At 39.6% G+C, this 24,740-nt stretch overlaps 2 protein-coding genes across 3 annotated transcripts; one reads left to right on the forward strand and one right to left on the reverse strand.

Annotated features, from left to right (window-relative positions):
• Positions 1–942: 942 nt before the first annotated feature.
• Positions 943–24,301, reverse strand: WFDC9 (WAP four-disulfide core domain 9). Its single transcript, XM_054468156.1, has 5 exons — positions 24,220–24,301; positions 7,596–7,687; positions 3,098–3,246; positions 1,667–1,814; positions 943–1,144 (listed from the first exon to the last, which is right to left on the reverse strand). Exons 3-5 carry the CDS (start codon positions 3,186–3,188, stop codon positions 1,114–1,116), a joined length of 270 nt encoding a protein of 89 aa, XP_054324131.1. The 5' UTR covers positions 3,189–3,246; positions 7,596–7,687; positions 24,220–24,301; the 3' UTR covers positions 943–1,113.
• LOC129022033 (WAP four-disulfide core domain protein 10A) lies at positions 22,767–24,213 on the forward strand. 2 transcript variants are annotated; one of them, XM_054468157.1, is made up of 2 exons: positions 22,767–22,932; positions 23,887–24,213. In XM_054468157.1, exons 1-2 carry the CDS (start codon positions 22,842–22,844, stop codon positions 24,033–24,035), a joined length of 240 nt encoding a protein of 79 aa, XP_054324132.1. In that variant the 5' UTR covers positions 22,767–22,841; the 3' UTR covers positions 24,036–24,213. The 2 variants fall into 2 exon arrangements, with proteins under 2 accessions (XP_054324132.1, XP_054324133.1); XM_054468158.1 differs by having other exon boundaries at positions 22,842–22,932; positions 23,905–24,035.
• Positions 24,302–24,740: the final 439 nt, after the last annotated feature.

The raw sequence follows: 24,740 nt of genomic DNA on the forward strand, positions 1-24,740 counted from the left end.
ATAAGGCAGGCTAGTGGTGACAAACTTCCTCAGTTTTTGTCTAGGAAATGTTTTATCAGTACTTTATTTTTAAAGGATAATTTTGCTAGGTATAGTAATCTTAGTTGGCAAGTTTTTTCTCACACTACTTTGATTATGTTGTCTTACTCCCTCCTGGCCTGCAAGTTATCTGCTGAGAAATCTGCTGATAATTGTATGGGGGTTCCCTTATATGTGATGAGTTGCTTTTCTCTTGCTGCTTTCAGAATTCCTTCCTTAACCCAGGCTTTTAACAATTTGATTAAATGTATTTCATTGGACAGGGTGATATGGAGGCCAGGGTCTTGGGTCTGTGTTGAGGAGTCTGGCTTTTCATGAGTAGACAGGTCACAGATTGCCAAGTACTTGCCAAATCCCATTCTCTGTTCTTCTTGAGAAAACAGCTAGATTACATTTCCCAGTCTCCTTTGCAAATATGTGGGACCATATGACTGTATTATGGTCAATGGAATATGGATTTAAATAATAAACTTTGCTTCTAGGCCTAGTCCTTTAAAAGCTTCTGTATGAGCCCCCATGATACCTTTCTTTCCCTATTGCTGGTTGAATGTAGAGGAGCCAGTAGAGAAGCCCCTGGGAGATGACAGAGCTACAGATTTAAGGAGCTACATTCCTTGAATTATGGCAGGGATGACTGCCCACTGACCACCCTCAGTGAAATGCATTGTGAATGAGAATAACTTTTCATGGGTTAACTGTATTAACCCCATGAGGTTTGTATAAATCTGCTTAAATATTTGCTCCAGCAATTAACCAAACTGGTTCATACATGGGTCTAACTGGGAAGGCAGAATTGGGCACCTCTGCCCATGATTGAATGGGAATAACTGTTGGGACTGCTGAGGATTGCAATGAGGGAAATTAAGTCATAGGGAGGAAGTTAAAAAAAAATATGCAGAGCCCTCAGGTTGATGTAGCAGTTTATTTGACAAAAGATTCAGGGTAAAGAGGTCAAGGAAATAGTAGAAAGGTTACCAGCTAGAGCCAGTGGGTGTCCAAAGAAGGAAGTAGGCAGCACTCTTCTTAGACCAGGTGGTCATCCTTCAGCCCGCAGTAGTGATCAGCCAATAGAACCTAGGGGTTTAGCATTGATTTAAGGGGCTCTCTAGAAGAGAAAAGTTAGTCAAAAGTCAAGAATCCTGGGAGAAATCCATTTCTAAAATTAATAGCACCCTAGTCCCCAGATAAAAAAGGACAGCAATTCTTCTGTTAAATCAGAAGTTACCCACTTTTAAGCAATTTCCCCCAAGATGTTTGCCAACTGAACAGACAGATAGATACCAGGTCTCCTTGGGCCTGGCTGAGAGTAGAGGGCCCATGGAGAGGTCCAACTAAGGGGTTAGTAATTGGAACTTTGGATAAAGGAGGGATGTATGAACTGATGGGTGATGTGTTGAGGGAAGCAAAAGGAACTGAATAAGAGTGAAGAAAAAAGTAGAGGACCTCATGTCGGTGTCTTGGTTTATTTTGCAGTGAGGAGCAGCCTAGGTTTGGAGATAGGAGGACATTGTCTTTTGTTGCCTATTTATTTAACCAGGGTTTGGGTGGCTGCGGTCTTTTGAACAGTGGGTAAGGACCAGTGATGAAGCATGCCCAGGCCCTAGCCTTCCCACCCCAACCAACTCACTCATTGTCTAAGCAGATGTTTCCACAGTAGGTCCAGCAGCATGTATGATTTGGACGTACACAAGTCATTATTTTAGTACACCTTCTCTTACAGTACTTATATGGAGGCTGTACCCAGCACTGCTCGGTTTCTCTTATCATATCTAGAACTGAGATGGAAGAAGTTAGCAGGGTCCATCTATTCACAACTCAGACAAGAAACCCTTTTTAAGCTTAACAATCCCTTCTGAAACTTGAGCTCCAAGCCACAAAGTATTTCTCTGCCTTCCAAGAAAATCCCTTCCTCAAATTATAACCAGTGTCTTGTCACAAGACCATCCTTGCATGGCCTGTGTTCCTCCGTCTACATGTCCCTACAGCATTTCAGATTCTAAAGATAGGACCTGGGACACCCTGACCATATATGACAGCAACCACCACATTTATTCTCATGTAACCTTAGATTTCAGGGCCTGCAATATCCTCTAACTCCAATTTCCATAGCCAATTTGCAGAATGGGAAACTGAGCCAAGGGAGAATAGAAACTTATTTTTCTCCCCTTCTTTTTTTTTTTTTTTGATACAGAGTCTTGCCCTGTCACCCAGGCTGGAGTGCAATGGCACAATCTCGGCTCACTGCAACCTCCACTTCCCGGGTTCAAGTGATTCTCCTGCCTCAGCCTCCTGAGTAGCTGGGATTACAGGAGCACACCACCATGCCTGGCTAATTTTTTGTATCTTAATAGAGACGGGGTTTCACCATGTTGGTTGGGCAGTCTCGAACCCCTGACCTCGTGATCCGCCCACCTCAGCCTCCAAAAGTGCTGGGATTACAGGTGTTAGCCACCATGCCCAGCCATTTTTCTCCCCTTCTATTTGTTTCTCTGATGATGCCACCTAAGCAGTCAGTCTCTCCATAAATTTCGTTTATTTCCCTGGCCCACAACCCTCCTGCTCAGTGCCTTCGTTGTCCACATTTTCTTATCATATGAACCCAAACTTTGACCCACTAAGGAGCCTTTAATTTGTCTTTTCCATTTTTCATGTTCTAAAAGACTCTTCCCCTCCAACTAAATTAACGTGTTAAATATTACCCTTTTGGCATTCATCAAAGGCTCACCCAACTGAGGCACAAAGATTCTGAAAATATGGGCTTGGAGGGAAGCTCTGTGTTGGTTTTTCCTCTACTGGTCTGATATTGGAAAATATTATTTCCTGCTAGCTGATGGAATATAGACAAAAGATATGTTCCCTTTTCACATAGCTAGTGTTGCTTTCAGAGCTGAAAGAGAAAACTTAAAGGAATTGGGAACGTCTAATCTAATCTTGCTTGAATATCTCTACTTAAGGAGAGATCCTTTAAAGGCTGATTCTTGAAATGTAGACCCTGAATCAGCTACAACAGACATCCCAGGACTGGGCAGAGCACCCCATCCCTTTTCACACCACCCACAGGGATCTTTGGTGCAGAAGCTTCCCAGCACAGGCAGAAGTATCACAACTCCAGAGATGAACATGATGAGTAGAAGAATCCAGGGCTTCATGGTGCTCTCTGTGTGTGTTTGGGTTAAGTTCTGGCAGAACACAAGTCTTTTCCCAATGCTGCTAGAGGTAGAAAATGGATTGAGGAGAATAGGGTAAGCAACAGGGGGAAAGTGTGTATGACTATCATATTATTCTTTCCCTTTCTAGTACCCAGTAGCATACCAACCAACTCCCAGGCTAGCCAGTGACTTCCCCAGGTTTCTTCTCATCTTATATTACATACCCCTTCCTTTGCAAAATTATTCCTTTTTAAAATGAATTGCTCCTTTCTGATTAAAAATAATAAATCCTCAGATTATACAATTTGTAAAATAAAAAATACAAAGAGGAAATAAATAAGCATTAGCAATTCCACCATCTAGAGACAATATATGTCTATACTTTTATGTTGTCATTATTTTTATGAAATTGGACACATCAAGTGTCCTGATATTTTATTTTAAAGCATATGAAACATGATGATGTAAAGAAGTTTTAGTGAAGATCCTAAGACAAAAGGCACTAAAGCAATTTAAGAGGGAATTACAGATAGATAACAGGACTTGAGAAAAGATGATGGCCAAGAACTGTTAGGAGACTCAAAACTTTAATGCACTAAGATGGTCCAAAGTTGGAGGAATTGTAGAGAAGATTTCGAAGGAGATTTTATTAGTAAAAAGCTTTGCTCATGAAAGCCGGAATGCTGCCTTCTAATTCCAAGTTGAGAGAAAAGGTTTTATGAATACGACTCATTGAGCTTGCTATGTGATCCCAGAAGTCTATGGGAACACAGTAGACTTGAATCATGACTGAAGACTTTAAAGGGTGACTTTAAATCTGGCCAAAGTGGCCTGTAGTAGCAGAGAAGAGGGCTGTAATTTGTGAAGTATCTGAACTATAAATGGCCAGACGACATTTCTTATCTCCAATGAACCCTTGAAATCTCCCACGAAAGAGTCAAGACCAGAAGCACAGAACCAGCTCATGACAGTATCTATTATACAAGAACTTTCCTACTACTCTTATTGGTCTGTCCTCCCTCTACTCCCTAGGAGACAGAAACTTGCTTTAGTCCAGAGTGGGTGGAGGAATAGAATTACAAAGAGCCAGAGCGGGGGTGGTGGGTGGCGGGGGAGAGAGATTCACCACATCTTGTTCCATAACTGGAGCTTCTGAGGGAGGGAGGAATCCATAGTTCTGAACAATTTGTGTAGTTGTGACTAATTTCATGGGCCTGCACATTTTACTTATTATATTGAGAAGATGTTTCATGACTGGAGAATCACATAAAATTTGTGGAGACCTACCTAAATTTTCCTGAAGAAGCAAGGAAATAAACTAACAATTCTGAATAAAATATACAGGGGAGGCAAAAATATGCTCACATCGTACAAGTCATGACAAGAATTCAGTCATACATATTATTATCATTTCCTCATATCATCAAGACCTGAATAGTTTCAATTTCTTCTTGTTATAAAAATGTCCTGATGAACCTCCTTATAGTTAAAGCTTTGGTACATATATTGTTATTTTTATAGCATGAGTTAATGGAGAAAGATTTCTAGGCAAAAGCCATTGTATTTCCCAGACTTCGGATAATTGCCGCCACATTTTTCTCACTAAGGGTTAGGTTACATTTCCACCTACTGGATATCAAATGCATGTCCCTCCACCCCTTGTTCTACTCTAGGCTATACAAAGGTAATTTTCATCACCACACTATTTGCTGATGGGTATTTTAAGAGGAAAGAACATGGGCCCCAGAGTCAGATAGGCTTGAATTAGAATCCCAACCCCCCCAACTCCTAGCTGTGGAGCCTGGGCCAGTCACATAATCCCCAGAGCCTGGTTTTCCCCATCCATATTACAGAAAAAAATATCAATACTCATCTCACAGGGTCACTGGGAAGATTAAATAATATGTATGAAACACTAAGCATAGGACCTGGAATATAGTATATACTTCATAAATGTTAACTGTCATCATTAAGCTCAGAATATCCTCCTCTGGATATTTGAAAACTATTTTCAATTACAATTTTTTTCTTTTTACTTTTTTTTTTTACACTTAACATTTTAATCTGTTTAGAATCTATGCCTCTGTGTGTGGAGGGAGATGTGGGGGAGTTCATTCACTCAATAAGTACTTATTAAGTGCCTAACTGTATTCCAAGTTCTGGATATTGGAATATAGTGGTGAACAAAACAGACAAAAAAATCCTCCCATTCATACAACTGTTATTCTAGTTAAACAAGATAAGGAAATGCATAGATGGTAATCAGTGGTAAGGAGAAAAATAAGGAAATGGAAGAAAATAAAATAGCCTGCAGCTGAGTGACAGCTGAGGGGTAAGGGAAACTGGAGTATGGGAACAGCAGAAAAATCTTAATAAAATGGAATAGATAGACATTTTCTTAACACTGTAAAAATGTAACTATTGCAATCCAAAAGCCAGCATTCCATGTTATAAAACTTAAAGTACTCCCATTAAAATTAGAAATAGGAAAAAAACTATGCACTATTAGGACTACTTTTTAACATTATTTCAAGTGTTTAAGCCACTATAATTAGAAAAGAGAAAAATTTGAACTATAAATAATAGAAGAGTGGAAGAGGAGCCTAATTACAATGGAAACTTCCCAGCCTTCTCCCATCTACCCCTCTCATTCTCTATCTATTGCTCTACCTTTCTAGAACCAAATAGGAAGGAAAATAAAAGTCAAAGAAAAGGATAAAATTCTGACATGAATTGCATGTAACAAGGCAGTGATTTTCCCTCTGCCTGAAAGTCTTTATATTAGTTCAGAAGTTTTCAATGAAGCAAAAGAGATTTATCTGCGATGTCCAGTGTGGTAGCCACTAGCCACATATGACTATTTAAACTCATTAAATTAAATCAAAATTCAGTTTCCAGTCATTTCAAGTATTCAATGGTCACATGTAGTTAGTGGCTATTGTCCCCAAAGTCTTTCTCTGATGCATCTCAATCCATTCATACATAGGACGATGAGAACAGTCTACATCAACCTTTGACTTCTTGTGTGTCCTATTTAACATTCCTCATTTCTCAGGCGTGGAGCCTTTCCATCATCACAGAAAGTTCTACTGAGCAATGCTGCTCTAGATGAATCCACCAAAATGACTCTGCTCAAAAGCAGGGGTAATACTAGAAAAATTTTAACGGTGCTGAATTTTTCAGAGGAGACTGTGAAAATGTATTCTCCTCTTAGCTTCTGTGAAATTTGGAAGGTGAAAAATACAAGTTTTAGGCACATGTCATTAGATGTATTGACTTTTAGACAAATCATTTTTAAGAGATTTGAGCAGAAGCAAAAGCAACAACATCTTAGCTTGGCAACTTCATCAAGTCATGCTTAGGTAAGCTGGCAGAGACACAGGTTCTTAATGCAGAAGCTTGGAGAGCAGGAATAAGCATCTAAGGGTAGAACCCCCCCGCCACACACAAATATCTGATCTGATCTACAATTTAAGGGCTTCTCTTCTTTCGTTTCTCTCCCTAATCTCCTGCTCTTGCTAGCTAGCAATGGCAAGATACTCATTCCTTGAGCCTGAGTCCTTGAGAACCTCAGTATTCTTCTGCCTATGTGAATATACCAGCACATGGCAAGACAGGTGAACCATGGAGATACTCTGTTATCTGCTTACAGCCGGGGATGTGAGGGATGAGGTAACTGGGTGAAAGTGGGCATGGATTGCAGTAGGCCTCTGGATTCCTGGTACCAGCCCTTTGCATAAAGAAGGAGGAATACTGATATACAGTGACAGGAACACCATAAATCCAAAGCATTGGGTTCCATGAGGCTGTTTCTTTGTATTCCAAAATACCACCCTAGACCCAAGTTTTCCAGAGCTTTGAAATCTGTTCATTCACACGGCCTCATTCTTACTCTAGTTTTCTTCATTTCTTACTTACCCCTTGCCCCTTAAAGGTGTTCAGGAATCTGAGGATGCCTAGTCCCCTTTTTTGCACACCCCTAAGTGTACTAAATGATCCCAGACAAAAGAAACATCATTATGCCCAGGCTGGGTACTTCTCAACTTCTCATGTACAGAGTGCTGTGAATTCTTTGGTTATCCTGAGACAAACTGCAGGACAATTCAAAGAGCCCCCAGGATCAGAAAGACATAGAACTACTGCTCTCCACCATCTGGCTTTCCAGATAATGTTAAAGAGGAGAGTGTGCTGGATTTAGTGTCAGGAATGCTGAAATCTTGTTTAGTTTCTGTCCCTTTTACCTATGGAACCTCAGACAGCTCATGTCACCCCCTCTCAATTTTCTTATTTGAACAAAAGCGACAATAATCCCTACCTCACAGGAATAGTGACACCATCTGGGCTAGGAATTAATCCAAGCAAGCCACAAATAGAAGCTCATGTCTCAAGACCTTTATCCCCACCTACCTCTGGAGGTGTCTGAGTTGAGTGTCTGTAGTAACTGGCTGACAGCTCTTTTCCGGCCTCTTATTATGAAGTTGTTTGAAGTGAGGCTCGAACTGGGGGCAGAAGAGCAGAAAAACAATGTCCAAAGGCCAGAAACTTAATGGTGATTTTGGTTGTGACCGATTTTTAATTTCTACACAGAAAGTGCGTGTTGGCTGTATCACAGATTCTTTCCTTTGATATTCACCCGTCCAGACGTACTTGATTTTCTTAAGTACACGTGGGATCTTCTGATAAGCTGGGAAGAACATTGTGTGCCTAGATTGCAGCTCAGGCCACCCCCAGCAGACCCAAAGTACATGTCCCCAAAGTCTTTCTCAAATACATCTCAGTCCATTCATACAAAGAAAGTTGGGAACAGTCTACATTGACCTTTGACCTCTTGTCTGTCTATTTAACATTCCGTCTTTCTCAGTATTGATTCTCTCTTTTACCAATAAAATCATAACATCATCTCCCACCAAATGCCCTCTTTTATATAGCTAAAAAGAGACTGAATAGGAAGAATTTTAGAAAAAGTAGATGACCACCTAGCAAATGAAGGAAGTGACGTGACCAAATCCAGCACCAAGTTCTTGCTATGAGCTTGTTGGTTGAGGTGCAAAGGGATTTGTTCACCAAATGTCAGGGAAGGGCATTATATTGGGCACATAATACACATGATTTGGAGATCACTAGCTCATGAGAAAAGAGAACAGTCAAATGGGCAGGAGGCAGGGACTTCCAAGGGGTAAACCTTCTCTCAAAGCCTGTCTGCAGGAATATTATATACAGTGACAGGAGATGTCAATATAAAATTCTTCCTAGGATACAGGCATACCTCGGAGATATTTCAGGTTCAGTTTCAGGTTACCATAATAAAGATAATATTGCAATAAAGTGAGCCACGTGCCCTTTTTGGCTTCCCAGTGCATATGAAAAGTATGTTTTCCTGAAGTCTTTTATTTATATATTTATTTAAACTAGAAAATGAAATATTTAATAGTTGAAAGTTGTTTCTCTGAAAAAGCTAGTAAAATTTGCAAATTCCTGATACAATATCTGTATATGTTTTAGTATACAACTGTACCTCTTTCATATTCTAAACAGTTTCTAATAGTTTTCTTATGATGAATTTCATTATTACTTATTAAAATATGAAGGTATGTTTACACTATGCTCTAGTCTGTCAAGTGTTCAATAGCATTATGCATAAAAAATACTGTGCATACCATAATTTTAAAATACTTTACTACTAAAAATTGCTAATGATTATCTGAGCCTTCAACAAGTCATCATCTTTTTGCTGGTGGAGGGTCTTCCCTCAATGTTGATGGTTGTTGACTGATCAGGGTGGTGGCTGCTGAGGGTTGGGGTGGCTGTGGCAATTTATTAAAATAAGACAACAATGATGTTTGCCACATCAATTGATTGATCCTTTCAAGAAAGATTTCTCCATAGCATGCAATGCTGTTTGATAGCATTTTACACACAATAGAACTTCTTTCAAAATTTCAGTCAATCCTCTCAAACTGTGCTGCTGGTTTATCTAAGTTTATGCAATATTCTGAATCCTTTGTCATCATTCCAACAACGTTCACAGCATCTTCACCAGGAGCAGATTCCATTCAAAGAAACCACTTTCTTTGCTCATCTGTAAGAAGCAACTCCTCATCCACTCAAGTTTTCTCATGAGATTGCAGCAACTCGGTCACATTTCAGGCTGCACTTCTAATTCTCATTGTTGCTATTTTCATCACATTTGCAGTGACTTCCTCCACTGAAGTCTTGAAACCCTCAAAGTCATTTATAAGGATTGGAATCAAATTCTTCCAGACTGCTGTTAGTACTGCCATGTTGACCTCCTTCCATGAATCATGGTATCTAGAATAGTGAATCTTTTCCAGGAATTTTTTAATTTACTTTGCCCAGATCCATCAGTGAAATTACTATCTATGGTAGCTATAGCCTTACAAGATGTATGTTTTAAATAATTTTGGCTTGAAAGTAAAAATTATCCCTTGGTCCATGGGCTGAAGAATGAATGTTGTTAGCAGGCATGAAAACATTAATCTCTTCATATAGCTCCATCAGAGCTCTTGAGTGACCAAAATCTTTTTTTCTGAGCAGTAGGCCTCCACAGTGGGCTTAAAATATTCAGTATACCATGCTGTCATGCAGGCTTTGCTGTTTCATTTATAGAGCAGAGAAAGAGCAGAGTTAGCATAGTTTGTAAGGGCTCTAAGATTTTTGAAATGATAAATGAGCTTTGGCTCATTATTACTTTAAGTCACCAGCTGCACTGGCCCCTAGCAAGAAAGTCAGTCTGTCTTTTGAAGTTTTGAAGCCAGGCATGGACTTCTATCTATGAAAGTTCTAGATGGCATCTTCTTCCAATATAAGGCTGTTGTGTCTTCATTGAAAATCTGATGTCTATTGTAGCCACCTTCATCAATTACAGTTGACCCTTGAACAAAATGGGAGTTGGGGTACTGAACTCCTGCACAGTTGAAAATCTATGTATAGGCCAGGTGCAGTGGCTCATGCCTGTAATCCCAGCACTTTGGGAGGCCAAAGCGGGCAGATCACAAGGTCAGAAGTTCGAGACCAGCCTGGCCAATATGGTGAAACCCCATCTCTACTAAAAATACAAAAATTAGCCTGGCATGGTGGTAGGCACCTGTAGTCCCAGCTATTCAGAAGGCTGAGGCAGGAGAGTCACTTGAACCCAGGAGGCGGAGGTTGTAGTGAGCACAGATTGTGCCACTGCACTCTAGCCTGGGTGACAGAGTGAGACTCCATCTCAAAAAAAAATAAAAAAAGAAAAGCCATGTATAACTTTTGACTCCTCAAAAACCTAACTACTAACAGCCCACTGGTTTATTTTTAATTTTAGAGACAGGGTCTTGCTATGTTCCCTAGGCTTGTCTCAAACTCCCCGCTCCAAGCGATCCTCCTTCTTCATCCTCCCGAGTAGCTAGGACTACAGACACACACCACCATGCCTGAAATGTTCTTTTTATTGAGATGGGGTCTTGCTATGTTGCCCAGGCTAGTCTCAAACTACTGGCTCAAGCAGTCTTCCCCCACTCAACCTCCTGAGTAGCTGAAAGTATAGGTGTGCACCATCATGCCTGACTAATAGCCTACTGTTGACCAGAAGCCTTACTAATAACATAAACATTTGATTAACACATATTTTGTATGCTATATGTATTTTGTATACTATTTACTCTTACAAGAAAGTAAGCTAGAGAAAAAATGTTATTAAGAAAATCATAAGGAAGAAAAAACATATTTAGTATTTATTAAATGGAAGTGGATCATCATAAAGGTCCTTGAGGATGTATAATGAACCCGCACAGTTCAAATCTGTGTTGTTAAAGGGCCAACAGTATCTTAGGTAGATCTTCCGGATAACTTGCTATGTAGCTTCTCCATCAGCACTTGCTGCTTCACATTGCCCTTTTGTGTTTTAGAGAGGGCTTCCTTCCTTAACCCTCTGAACCAACCTCTGCTAGCTTCAAACTTTTCTGCTGCAGCTTCCTCACCTCTCTCAGCCTTCATAAAATTGAAGAGTTGGGGTCTTTCTCTGGACGAGGTTTTGGCTTAAGGGAATGTTGTGGCTGGTTTGATCTTCTGTCCAGATCACTAAAACCTTCTCCATATCAGCAATAGAGCTGTTTTGCTTCTTATCGTTTCTGTGTTCACAGAGTAGCACTTTTAATTTCCATCAATAACTTTTCCTTTGCATTCACAACTTGGCTGTTTGGTACAAGAGGCCTAGCTTTCAGCCTATCTCAGCTGTTAACATGCCTTCCTCACTAAGATTAATTATTTTTCTAGTTTTTTATTTAAAGTGAGAAATGTGGGACTCTTCCTTTCACTTGAACATTTAGAGTCTGTTGCGGGGTTATTAATTGGCCTAATTTCAATATTGTTGTGTCTCAGGGAATAAAGAGGCTGAGAAGAGGGAGCAAGACTGGCAAATGACCAGTCAGCGGAGCAGTCAGAGCACACACACATTTATTGTTCGCCATGTCCTATGGGCACAGCTGGTGGCACTCCAAAGCAATTACAATAGTAACAACAAAAATCATTGATCACAGATCACCTTACAGATATAATGATAAGAATAATAATAAAGTTTTAAACATTTTGAGAATTACTAAAATGTGACACAAAGACATAAGTGAGCACATGCTGTTGGAAAAATGGTGCCAAAAGACTTGCTCAATCCAGGGTTGCTGCAGACCTTCAATTTGTAAAACTTGCAACATCCATAAAGCAAAAATTAATTAATAAAGCAAAGTGTAATAAAATGAGGTATGCCTGTGTGTTGAGTGCACTGAGGGGCAGGAAGTATATGTCTGGACTCCAGGGACTTGGCTGAGGAAGGTGGACCAGTACAGAGACAAAGAGCTTTGGAACCAAGGTAAAAAGGTGTGAGAACAAACTGAAGGAAATTTTGACAGGGACTGAAAATGGTGCCAAACCTAGAGTGACTGAATTATGGATTTCTAAGACATTTATTTATATGGCAGGAAAATGATGCATGATGATGCATGCATTCCATGCATGATGATCATAGTCTTTTGCTCTGTGTGGCCCAGATGCTGGAGATCCTTGATGGTCTATCTGAGGAGCACAGTCACTAATGAGTAGCTGAGGAGTGCCAAGGACTCCTGCCACTCATGATTCTGGATCAAGCTATGCAGAATTTAGGACAATCTGTACACTCTTCTATTTTAGTTGAGAATTTCCCAGTGCAGTATCTGAAATACTGTATCCAATAATTCTGTATCCAGCAAAACTATCCTTTCCTGATGAAGGTAAAATAAAGACATTCCCAGAAAAACAAAGACTGAGAGAATTTGTTGCTACCAGGTCTGCCTTTCAAGAAATACTAGAGAAAAGCTTTAAAGCTAAAAAGAAAAGACATCAGGTAGTAATGAGATCTACATTAAGAAACAAAGAGGACAGATAAAAGTAATTATGTGGGTAAATATAAAATCTGATATTAATAATTTTTAACAGATTGGAATGACAACTGTATAAAACAATGATTATAATCATTCAATTGTATTGTTAGGCTTAAAACATAAAGATGTAACATACATGAAAAATAGCACAGCCGGGCGCGGTGGCTCATGCCCATAATCCCAGCACTTTGGGAGGCTGAAGCAGGTGGATTACCGGAGGTCAGGAGTTCAAGAACAGCCTGACCAACATGGTGAAACCTCGTCTCTACTAAAAATACAAAAAATTAGCCGGCCGTGGTGGTGAGTGCCTGTAATCCCAGCTACTCAGGAGGCTGAGGCAGGAGAATTACTTGAACCCAGGAGGCAGAGGTTGCAGTGAGTCGAGATCGTGCCATTGCACTACAGCCCGGGTCACAGAGCGAGATTCTGTCTCAACAAAAAAGAAAAGGAAAGAAAAATATCACAAAAGAGGGAGGAAGACAGGCATGTAAGTATAGTTATGATCATCCAGTTTAAATACTTCGTAAGTATTTTTAAGTATGAGAGCCATGGATTATTAAGTAGCGTTATTTGTTTTTCAGACATATGGGATTTGTTTTTGGTATTGATTTTCTATTTTCCTGCATTTTCAAAAGAAAATATTGTATGGCATTAATCATTTGGAATTTTTTAGGCTTTCTTTGTAATCTAAGTCATTGTAACTAAGTACCCAAACCTGCTCAACTGGGCCGGGTGCGGTGGCTCATACTAGCACTTTTGGAGGCAGAGGTGGGTGGATCGCTTGAGGCCAGGAGTTCAAGACCAGCCTGGCCAACACGGAGAAACCCCGTCTCCACTAAAATTACAAAAATTAGCTGGGTGCGGTGGTGCACACCTGTAATCCCAGCTATTCGGGAGGCTGAAGCATGAGAATCACTTCAATCCAGGAAGCAGAGTTTGCAGTGAGCCAAGATAGCACCACCGCACTCCAGCCTGGGTGACAGAGTGATACTCTGTCTCAAACAGAAAAACCTGCTCAATCTACAACTTTGTATAGATAATTTATTTTCATTTATTGAGGCCATTTTGTGTGCATGTGTGTGTGTACACATATATACAATTGTTAAGGTTTCTTGATCTGTTTTTCTTTACCAGTATAAAATATTTTTGTCTAAATTGTGTCATGTCCTCTATGTTGAATGTTAATTATATTATATGATATTTAAATTATTATATCATCTTTCTTTTTAATTCATATTTGGTGGGGCATCCTTTTTTATTCCTTTATTTTAACTTACTTGTTTACTTTTGGGAAACCACACATTGTTAAATCATTTAAAAATTTTAATCTGAGAGTCTCTGTCTTTTAATAAATGTCTCTTACCCATTTACCTTTAATAAATATTCTTACAGAAAACAATCTTATGTTAGGGCCTATCTCTGGCATCTTATTTCATATTTTTAATTTATCACGCTTTTTAAATATTTGTTTTTATTTCTCTCTTCAGACATCTATTGGATGAATGAAATATCTTCTACTATTTTAAAAGCCGTTATTGTATTCTGATCCCTTAGAGGATTTTTTATTTAAGCCCACATTACTTTTCCATGTAGTCTTAAAGATTTCCAAAACTTCTAAGGTTTCCTAAAATAAGACAGCTCTTTCAGTATGCTAACTGTTCCCTTTAGTTTACCTTCTGACCTTGTTGATATTTTCTAGACAGTTTTTAGTTCATGATTATAATAGATATTGGTGTTTTATTCTCTTATTCTTTCTATCTCTTCCTTCCACTTTCTTCTTAATCCCTAAATTTTTAGACAACACCAAACTTTATGAATTGACGTCTCACTGTGCAAAATTGTTGACATGGCAGGCCTGCAGTTGCTATCTTTAAAACTCCTTCTTACAAGGTTGGCTCTTGGTTGGCATCCATAAGCCTGAATTTTGAGAAAGTTCCCATTGTTCTCAGGACAAACAAGTATGGCTCACTGTGCCTCAACCGTTTGTACAAACAACTTGGTTTATGGTAGACATCTGCTTTTATTTTGGGAGTCTGGAATTTTGGTACACACTAGGCAGAAGCTGCTATATGACCAGCCCCCAATAGAAACCTTGGACACTGTGTTTGTCTCTCATGAGCTCCCCTGGTAGACAACACTTCACACATGTTGTCACAACTGATGGGGGAATTCAGCCTGCCCTGTGTGACTCCACTGGTCACTGGGAGAAGACACTTGGAAGCATGCACCTGATTTCCTCTGGACTTTGCCCCTTGCACCTTTTCCCTTTGTTGACTTTGCTTTGTAGCCTTTCACTGTAATAAATCATAGCTGCAAGAAGAACTATGTGCTGAGTCCTGTGAGTCCTCCTAGTAAAGCACTGAACCTGGGGATAGCCTTGGGAACCCCCAGCATATTCACTCATATTGCCCATATACTTTTGTATAGTGGTTCTAGATTTATTTTCCTAGTGGAGCACATCCTTCAAGCAGGCTTTCAAAAAGGGTCTTTGTGTGGTAAGCATTCTGATGTTTTGTATGTCTTAGAACAATTTTATTGTACCCTCATAGTTCAGGTTGTAAATTTTCACTTGAAAAGTTTTTACCTTAAACATCTTGAAAATGCTACTCTATTGATTTCTTGTCCTATTGTCACTATTTAAAAGTCTAATCTCAGTCTGATTATTCTTCTTCTTTGGGTGATCTAATCTTTCTCTATAGAATATTTTAAAATTTATTTGTATTTGATGTTCCTACATTTTATAATGTGGCTAGATATGCAAGTTTTCTTTCTCTATTCTTTTATGATCATTTCCAATCTGAGATCTTTAATAGTTCTTTCATTTGGGGCAACTTCAATGCATTGTTTCATTAAATATTTTTTAACCTGCTAAATCTTTTTCTTTCAGAACTACTATTTGGATGTTTACACTTATACCTCTCACTTCCACATACCTTAATCTTCCTTTTTATTTTGAAACAATCTTAAAGTAGCAGAAAAGCTGAAAGTACAGTAAAAATAACTTTTCTTTTCCCTGAAACATTTGAGAGTCAGTTGCTTACTGGTGCCCAATCACCCCCAATGCTGTCATGTACATTTTCTATAAAGAAAGACAAGTTCTTCTACATAAACACAACATAGCCATCAAAATCCGGAAATAAATGATGCCAATATCTACTCTAATCTATTTATATATATTAATTATGTCTATTTTATGCATGATTTTAATTAATTCTGTATTATTTGCTATCAGTCATTCAATGTGAGTGCAGAAACATTTCACGTAAATGTGATGTTCACTGCTAGGTTTGATTTGAAGGCCAAAAGGAAGCATAGGTTTGTTACTCTCATTCCATTAACCAGCTCAACTTGATGGGGGAGGTGATGCAAACCTACACAGATTTGTATAGTCAAACCTAAAACAGTTTAGGTTAAGTTAAGCTAAGTGTGCATGTTTGAGAAATGGCTCAGGAGTGAGGAGGAAACTAATGGATGGGACCAGCTGACAATCTAGCTATGAAGATCTGGGTAAAACACCCAGAGAGAAATTCAGAGGAGCCCAAGCTGACACATTTCATTATAATGGTCATACAGTTATTCACCAAGGAAAACAAAATTAGGCCAGGAAAATAGCAAACAGATGGAAGCTTCAAGGATTTGGGGATTGTTACAAAGATCCCAAAATTAATCTGGATTTTCTTGCATCTTTATTTCAGATGGCACATCAAGCAACTCCTCTTATTCTTTTGTTTGTGCAGAAAAATCAGATCTGTGGTGTAGGTTTTGGATGTTTTTAGGCCAGGCGTGGTGGCTCATGCCTGTAATCCTAACACTTTGGGAGGCCGAGGCAGGTGGACCACCTGAGGTTAGGAGTTCGGGACCAGCCTGGCCAACATGGTAAAAACCCGTCTCTACTAAAAATACAAAAGTTAGCCAGGTGTGGTGGCGGGCACCTGTAATCCCAGCTACTCAGGAGGTTGAGGCAGGAGAATCACTTTAACTCGGGGGGCAGAGGTTGCAGTGAGCTGAGATCATGCCACTTCACTCCAGCCTGGGCAACAAGAGCAAAACTCCATCTCAAAAAAAAAAAAAAAAAGTTTTTAAATTGACAAGTAGTAATTTTACATATTTATGTCATACATAGTGATGTTTCAATATGTATAATGTATAGTGATTAGATCAGGGTAATTAGCATACCCGTCATCTCAAACATTTATCATTTCTTTGTGTTGGGAACATTCAATATCTTCCTTCTAGCTATTTGAAATTATATATTATTCTTACGTATGCTCATCCTACAGTGCTATAGAACACTAGAACTTATTCCTCCTGTCTAGCTATGACGTTGTATCCTTTAACAAATCTCTCCCACTGGGCGCGGTGGATCACGCCTGTTATCCCAGCACATTGGGAGGCTGAGGCAGGCGGATCACAAGGTCAGGAGTTCAAGACCAGCCTGGCCAGCATGATGAAACACCCATCTCTACTAAAAATACAAAAATTAGCCGGGTATGGTGGCACGTGCCTGTAGTCCCAGCTACTCGGGAGGCTGAGGCAGGAGAATGGCTTGAACCTAGGAGGCGGAAGTTGCAGTGAGTCGAGATCATCCCACTGCACTCCAGCCTAGGTGACAGAGCGAGACTCTGTCTCAAAAAACAAAAAAACTCTCCCTATCTTCCCCTTCCCACTATGCTTCCTAGCTTCTAGTACCTGCTGTTCTACTTTTTACTTCCATGAGATCAACTTTTCTCCAGATATGAGTGAGAATATGTGTTGTTTAATTTTCTGTTCCTGGCTATTTCACAGAATATAATGTCCTCCAGTTTCAGCCATGGTGCCATGAACAACAGGATTTTATTCCTTTTTATGGCTGAATAGGATAGTGTTGTGTATATGTATCGTATTTTCTTTCTCCATTCCTCGGTTGTTAGACACCTGGGTTGAGTCTATATCTTGGCTATTGTGAATAATGCTGCAATAAACATGGGGGTACTTATGTTGATATGCTGATTTCCTTTCCTTTGGCTAAATACCTAGTAGTGGGATTTCTGGGTCATATGGTAGTGGAGTTCTATGTATAGGCTTTTCAGAAATTGCAATACCATTCTCCATAGTGACTGTACTAATTTATATTCCCACCAACAGTGTATAACAGTTCCCCTTTCTCCACAAGGTCAACAACACTTGTTATTTTTTGTCATTTTGTTATTATTGTAGCGATCCTGACTGGAGTGAGATGATACCTCATTATAGTTTTAACTTGAATTTCCCCGATGATTAGTGATGTTGAGAGAAAAATGAAGTCATTTTTTTCATATATTTGTTGGTCATTTGTATGTCGTCTTTTGTGAATTGTCTGTTCAGATCATTTGCCCATTTTTTAAATTTGATTGTTTGTGTTTTTGCTGTTGAGATGTTTGAGTTTCTTGTATATTCTGGATATTAATCCCCTGTCAAATGAATAGTGTATTAGTCTGTTCTCAGATTGCTATGAAGATACTACCTGAGACTAGGTAATTTATAAACAAAAGAGGTTTAATTTACTCACAGTTCCACATGGCTGGGGAGGCCTCAGTAAACTTAAAATCATGTCAGAAGGCGAAGGGAAGCAAGGCACGTCCTACATGGTGGTAGGAGAGAGAGCTCATGCGGGGGAAACTGCACCTTGTAAACAATCAGATCTCGTGACAACTCCCTTGCTATCATAAGAACAGCATGGGGGAAACTGCCCTTATGATCCAATCACCTCCTATCAGGTCCCTCACTCCACACATGGGGATTAGAATTCAAGATGAGATTTGGGTGGAGACACAGCCAAACCATATCAAATACTTTGAAAATATTTTCTCTCATTCTGTAGATTGTCTTTTCAATGTGTTGTTTCCTTTGCTGTGCAGCAGCTTTTTAGTTTGATATAATCCAATTTACCTATTTTTGCTTTTGTTGCCCATAGTTGTGAGATCTTATATTAAAAATCTTTTTGTAAGATCATGAAAATGTCCTGAAGTATTTCCCCTATGTTTTCTTCTAGTAGTTTTACAGTTTCAGGTTTTACCTTTAGATCTTTAATCCATTTTTAGCTGATTTTTGTATAGGGTGAGAGGTGAAGGTCTAATTTCATTATTCTGCATATGGATATCCAGTTTTCCTAGCACCATTTACTGAAGAGACTATCCTTTCCCCAGTGAATGTTCTTGGCATCTTTGTCAAAAATCAGTTGGCTATAGATGCATGGATTTATTTCTAGGTTGTCTATTCTTTTTTTTTTTTTTTTTTTTTTTTTTTTTTTGAGACAGAGTCTTGCTCTTGTTGCCCAGCTGGAGTGTAGTGGCACAATCTTGGCTCACTGCAACCTCTGCGTCCCAGGTTCAAGTGATTCTCCTGCCTCAGCCTCCCGAGTAGAGTAGAGACTACAGGCATGCACCACCATGTTCGTTTAATTTTTGTACTTTTAGTAGAGATGGGGTTTTGCTATGTTGGCCAGGCTGATCTCGAACACCTGACCTCATGTGATCCACCTGCCTCGGTCTCCCAAAATGCTGGGATTACAGGCATGAGCCACTGCACCTGGCCCTCTCTATTCTATTCTATTAGTCTACATGTCTGTTTTTATGCCAGTGCTATGCTATTTTGGTTACTAGAGCTTGGTAGTATATTTAGAAGTCTTGAAACCTGTTCCCTCCAGCTTTGTTCTTTTTGTTAAGGATTGCTTTGGCTATTCTAGGATGTTTGTGGTTCCATACATATTTTAGGATTTATTTTATATTACTGTGAAGAATGTCACTGGTATTTTAATAGGGATTGCATTGACTCTGTCGATGGTTTAGGGTAGTATGGTAATTTTAAAAACATTAATTCTTTCCATCTATGAGCATGGGAAGTTTTTCCATTTGTTTGTATCCTCTTCAATTTCTTTTATCAGTGTTTTGTAGTTTTCAATGGAGAAGTCTTTTATGTCCTTGGTTAAATTTATTCCTAGGTATTTATTTGTAGCTGTTATAAATGGGATTGCCCTCTTGGTCTCTTTTTTTAACTAGTTCATTGTGCATAGAAACACCACTGACTTGTATGTTTATTTTGTATCCTGTAACTTTACTGAATTTGTTTATGAGTTCTACAAGTTTCTTGGTAGAGTCTAAGTTTTTCTCTGCGTAAGAGATTGTCTGCAAACAGGGTAAATGTGACTTCCTCTTTTCCAATTTTGATGTCCTTTATTGTTTTCTCTTTCATGATTGATCTAACTAGGACTTCCAGTACTACGTTGAATAAGAGTGGGTAAAGTGAGCAGCATGCTCATGGAGGGGCATGGAGGCTCCCTAGCCTTTCCCCTATATCTTGTTTTAGTTCTTAGAGGAAAAGTTTTCAGCTTTTCACCGTTAAGTATGTTGTTAGCTGTGGGTTTGTCATATATGATCTTTATTATGTGGAGGTGCTTTCCTTTCATACATAATTTATTGGAAGTTTTTATCATAAAGTGGTGTTGAATTTTATCAAATGCTTTTTCTGTATCTACTGAGATTACCATATGGTTTTGTCCCTGATTCTGTTGATGTGAAGTATCACATTTATTGATTTGTGTACATTGAGCCATTCTTGCATTCGTATGATAAATCCCACTTGATCATGCTACATTATCTTTTTGATGTGTTGTTGAATTGGGTTTGTTAGTATTTTGTTGAGGACTTTTGCACCTATTTTCATCAGGAATATTGGCCTGTGGGTTTCTTTATGCTGTCTTGTTATTGTCTGGTTTTGGTATTAAGGTTATGTGGGCCTCATAAAAGTGAGCTAAGAAGAATTCCTGCTGCATCAATTTTTTGGAATAGTTTGAGAAGAATTGGTATTAATTTACATTTAAATGGTCATAGAATTTGGTGGTAAAGCCATATGGTTCTGGACTTTTGTTTTGGGGGAGACTTTTTATTACTGATTCAATCTCCTTACTTGTTATTCATCTGTTCAGGTTCTTCTGTTTCTTTTTGGTTCAGTGTTGGTAGGTTGTATGTGTTCAAGAATTTATCCATTTCCTCTAGGTTTTTGAATTATAAAGGATATCACAAAGGATACAGAGGAAGAGGTACATAAGGTGAGATATGGGGAAAGGCTAGAGAGCTTCCATGCCCTCCATGAGCATGCTGCTCTCCAACAACCTCTAAGTGTTCAGTGGTAGCCACCTGGTAGCTCTGACTTATACATTTTAATTTGAAATTTCTGTTCAGTTTTGAGTAATTGTCTTTTTTTTAGACTAATTTCTAATTATTTCCATTATAGTCTGAAACTATGTCCTTTGTGATATAATTCTTTAAAATTTTGTTCAGACTTTTTTTAGAGCCTAATATATAGTCACTTTTTGTACATGTTTTATTTGTGCTTGAGAAAAATGTATTCCTCTAGTTTTTCTATGCAGACTTCTGTATATTTTAATTAAGTCAAGCTTATTAATCATAATGTTCAAATTACCCATCTCTTTACTAAATTTACTACTCTATCAATAATTTGAACATATAAAGTATAGACCTTCTATATACCCATAAATCCTTCCCCTTATAAATTTTTCAGTACTTGGGCCTGCCACAATGTTGACTAGACTGCTTTAACAGAAAGCCTCCATCACATAATGACTGAAATACAATATACTTTTTATTTCTTGCTCAAATAATAATTCAAGATGAGTGTTCTAAAACAATGGGTATCCTTTTTTCATGTGATAAAAGAAGTCAAGGACCCAGGCTCCTTTCATCTTTTGGCTTCACTAGGCTCTAGAACCTTGTTGTCATCTATACTGAGCTGGTGGAAAAGAAAAAGGTGTGAAAGAGACTTGCCATCTTCTTAGGGTCTTGACCTAGTAGTGACAAGTCTGTCAGCCAAAATATTTACATTGTGGCACTGGCTGCAAGGTGCTTGGGTAAGGAAAATGCAGCTTCTATTTGAGATGATGATTCTCCTCTATATAACCCCTCTTTGCTAGGATAATTATGACAGTATCCAGTCTCTAAATTGTTCATTTATGGGTGGAGAAAAAGAAAAACTAGGAAAGAGAGAGCCTTTGGGAAGAGTCAAATACCACTCTGTAAACTACACGTACAAATATCGGAATTTTTGAATTATAAAGGATATCGCAAAGGATACAGAGGAAGGTGCATAAGGTGAGATATGGGGGAAAGGCTAGAGAGCTTCCTTTGAATGTAAATTACAACTGTGGACTGAAGGAGACTGCATTAGGAGTTCAGAATGTCAGAATGAGGTTCAAATCTTTAGAAGATTATCATCATCAGAGGAAGAGGGTGATCTTCCCAGCTTGCATGCCTATTGGGAGTCCAGTGACCCTAGGTTGTCCCCTCTTTCTCCTGTTAGGGAAGAAGAAACATCTTCACTTCTGAGAGTTCATTTCCTTCATGATATTCAAGGTCAGTGACCACCTCCTCCTGGACAGCCTGCCAAGCCTTTGACTGATAGGTCTCTCCCCTATCTGAGCTCTAAGATATTTACTATGTTTCTCCATTAGCCCTTCTGTCCCATGCCCTACAATAGTCTCTCTTTCTGTGTGTATATATGTGTTTAAATTTGTATATGTATATGTGTGTATGTGTTTATATACATTTATATATGAAACAGCTACTTTTTCACTCAGGAATTCTAGCTCTCTTAGTCTAAAGAAATCAAAGATTTATAAATAAAAATGCTCAATATGACATTCTCTAGATTATTAGTAATTAGTACAATACAAATACTTGATTATTAGCATTTAAGTGAGAGATGTGCAATTATGAAAATCCACATTTTGAGAAATACCTACATGATTAAATAAGGGTGGCAAAAATAGGTAACAAAAGTTGTTTATATTAAAAGGATTGTTTATATTAAATATGGAGAGAAACTAAAAGATAATGCAATGAAACATCAGTTAATTCTAAGCAACTCTTTTTAAAAATATATTTTTTCTTTTCTTTTTTCCATAAAACATTTTGTAATTAGAAAGCAGAAATAAATGATATCTTTCATTCTATTGGCAAGAACACAAGACTGGTTATGTGAGAGGAGGAGGCGTCATTCCTGCGGAAACCCTACCCCACATGAAGAAGGACAAGGCCCGGGGCAAGCAAAAGGAGGAAGCAAGGACTCTCTTGCTCTGCCCCGACTTGGCCAGTGGAGGCAGCGAGGAGCTAAAGATCATTCCTTCTTTCCTTCCTTCACTCTCCATAGGCAGCTCTGCAGGGAAGTCTGTGACAACCTGGACAGACTTAGGGCTCACGATCTGGTCAGAGTCATGGCACCCCAGACTCTGCTGCCTGTCCTGGTTCTCTGTGTGCTGCTGCTGCAGGCCCAGGGAGGATACCATGACAAGAAGAGGATGCAGAGTAGGTGATGGGCTGCTGGATGGGTGAGGGGGAATTGGGTAGGGGGAATGGAGGGCCTGTGTCCAGTCTGAGTAGGACCTAGGAGTTGGAAACTCTCTGCATATCCAGCTCTGATCACAATGTTGTGTAGACTCTGGACTGTCCCAAACCATGGCCCTCCAGCCCCTTAGCTGGCCCTGGGAATAGTAATGGGAATGAAGAAGAAACCTGCATATTTTGCTGTTCCTTCTCAATACTTAGAGAGAAATGGCACATCCCATAGTGAAAGGTGCACCAGGGCTGAGAATCCAGTGGGAAAGCAAGACAATTATTATTTGATTTATGCACATTTGTGAGGAGTAAAGATTCAGAAGTGGTTATGACGGTAGGTGTAGCTGTAGAATGGGTATAAGTGTAGGGAAATAGGACATAAGCAAAAGTTGGGGTACACAGAGCCAAGTTAAGGTTATCGTCAAAGGGACAAGGAGAGTGGTGGTGGAAAGGGAACTAAAGAAGGGGCAGGAAGACTAGAGACAGTGACAGCAGAAGAGAGGGAGAGACAAGAGGCAAGTTGATCCTCATCTCTGAATTCTACTATTCAGAGACTAGGAGAGAGTTTGAAAGATGTCTCATGCTTCTTTGAGCTCTCAGGATCAGACTGTAGATTCTATGGTGGTGACTTCACCAAGGCCATGACTAGTAAAGGAGATGGAGTTCTGATTGCTGGTGTGTGGAGAAGGTCCAGGAAGCCCAGACATTGCGGTCTAATGGGGCAAGGTGTACAGTGGAGAGACAGGATTTAAAATATGACCAATCACTGGGATTTGGTGATGGGCAGGAAGGTAGTTCTATGAAGAGGGAATCCAGGAGTATCATGACTGAGACCTGGGTTCAAGGGTCTTGGAGGAGGCTTCAGCTTGAGAAAAATGTTCTCTAGGGAGCTGCATTTATTTACTGTTCTATTCTCCTTGTCAGAAACACAGCTATCCCCAGAAATCAAAGTCTGCCAGCAGCAGCCTAAACCATATCTATGCAAACACTTATGTGAATCTCACCGAGACTGTCAAGCAAATAACATATGCTGTTCTACCTACTGTGGGAATGTTTGCATGAGCATCCTGTGAGTGGGAGAGTGGGCTGAGATGTGCATCCTGCTTCCCAACTCCTCTATCCAAGACTGTGCCCACATCCGAAGCACAAGGACCTCAAGTCACCAGCATAAGAACAGCAACAGGAATGCCGCCCTCTCTACTGTCTGAACCCCTTGTCCCTGTCAAATAAACCAGAACAAATGCCCAGGGATCCTACCTCTTTCGCTGCCACTGCATGTGATCATTGAGAGCCCACTGTAGCCCCCAAAGATGCCCCACTCGTCTTGTGTCCTGGTGTTCGATTTCTCTCCCTGGCTATGCTTCTCTACCCTCCGTCTCTCTCTTTGGCCCATGTATCCCTGCCAGCCCTCAGGAGACCCAGCCCCTTGCTGTTTTGCTCACTGAACCAGTACTCCCAGGGGGAGGAACTGCTCATGTGCAGCATCTCCCAATGCTAAGGAGAACATTTCTCACCCTGGAGTCAGAAGGACCCATTAAGCATGAGACGGGTGGCAGTTAGAACCCGAGATAAAGAGTGGGAGGCCCCCAAGCACTGCTTTGGTCTCCTTAGCCTTGGTGTACCGCCATCCCATGCTCCCCAATCTCTCTGTAAGGTTCAGATTACTGTCTATCATTAGGATAATGAGTCCCAGGAAGTCCAGCAAGCCCAAGGCCACAAGAGAGTGAGAGGATATGATGTGGCTGGAAGAGGGTGTTTCTTCTAGGATCACTTTTTCC

Source organism: Pongo pygmaeus, chromosome 21 (genome assembly GCF_028885625.2).
Source record: "Pongo pygmaeus isolate AG05252 chromosome 21, NHGRI_mPonPyg2-v2.0_pri, whole genome shotgun sequence".
Classification (NCBI taxonomy): Eukaryota; Metazoa; Chordata; class Mammalia; order Primates; family Hominidae; genus Pongo; species Pongo pygmaeus.

Excerpts from the sequence above, each read along its gene's own strand:
- WFDC9 (XM_054468156.1), bottom strand. The coding sequence starts at position 3,188 with ATGAAGCCCTGGATTCTTCTACTCATCATGTTCATCTCTGGAGTTGTG. Across the intron at positions 1,815-3,097 it reads CTTCTGCACCAAAGATCCCT|TTCTAGATATGATAAGAGAA; the intron begins GTGGGTGGTGTG and ends CTTCCATCTCAG. Across the intron at positions 1,145-1,666 it reads AACATCTGCTTAGACAATGA|AGAGCCCCTTAAATCAATGC; the intron begins GTGAGTTGGTTG and ends TTTCTCTTCTAG.
- LOC129022033 (XM_054468157.1), top strand. The coding sequence starts at position 22,842 with ATGGCACCCCAGACTCTGCTGCCTGTCCTGGTTCTCTGTGTGCTGCTG. Across the intron at positions 22,933-23,886 it reads TGACAAGAAGAGGATGCAGA|AAACACAGCTATCCCCAGAA; the intron begins GTAGGTGATGGG and ends TCTCCTTGTCAG.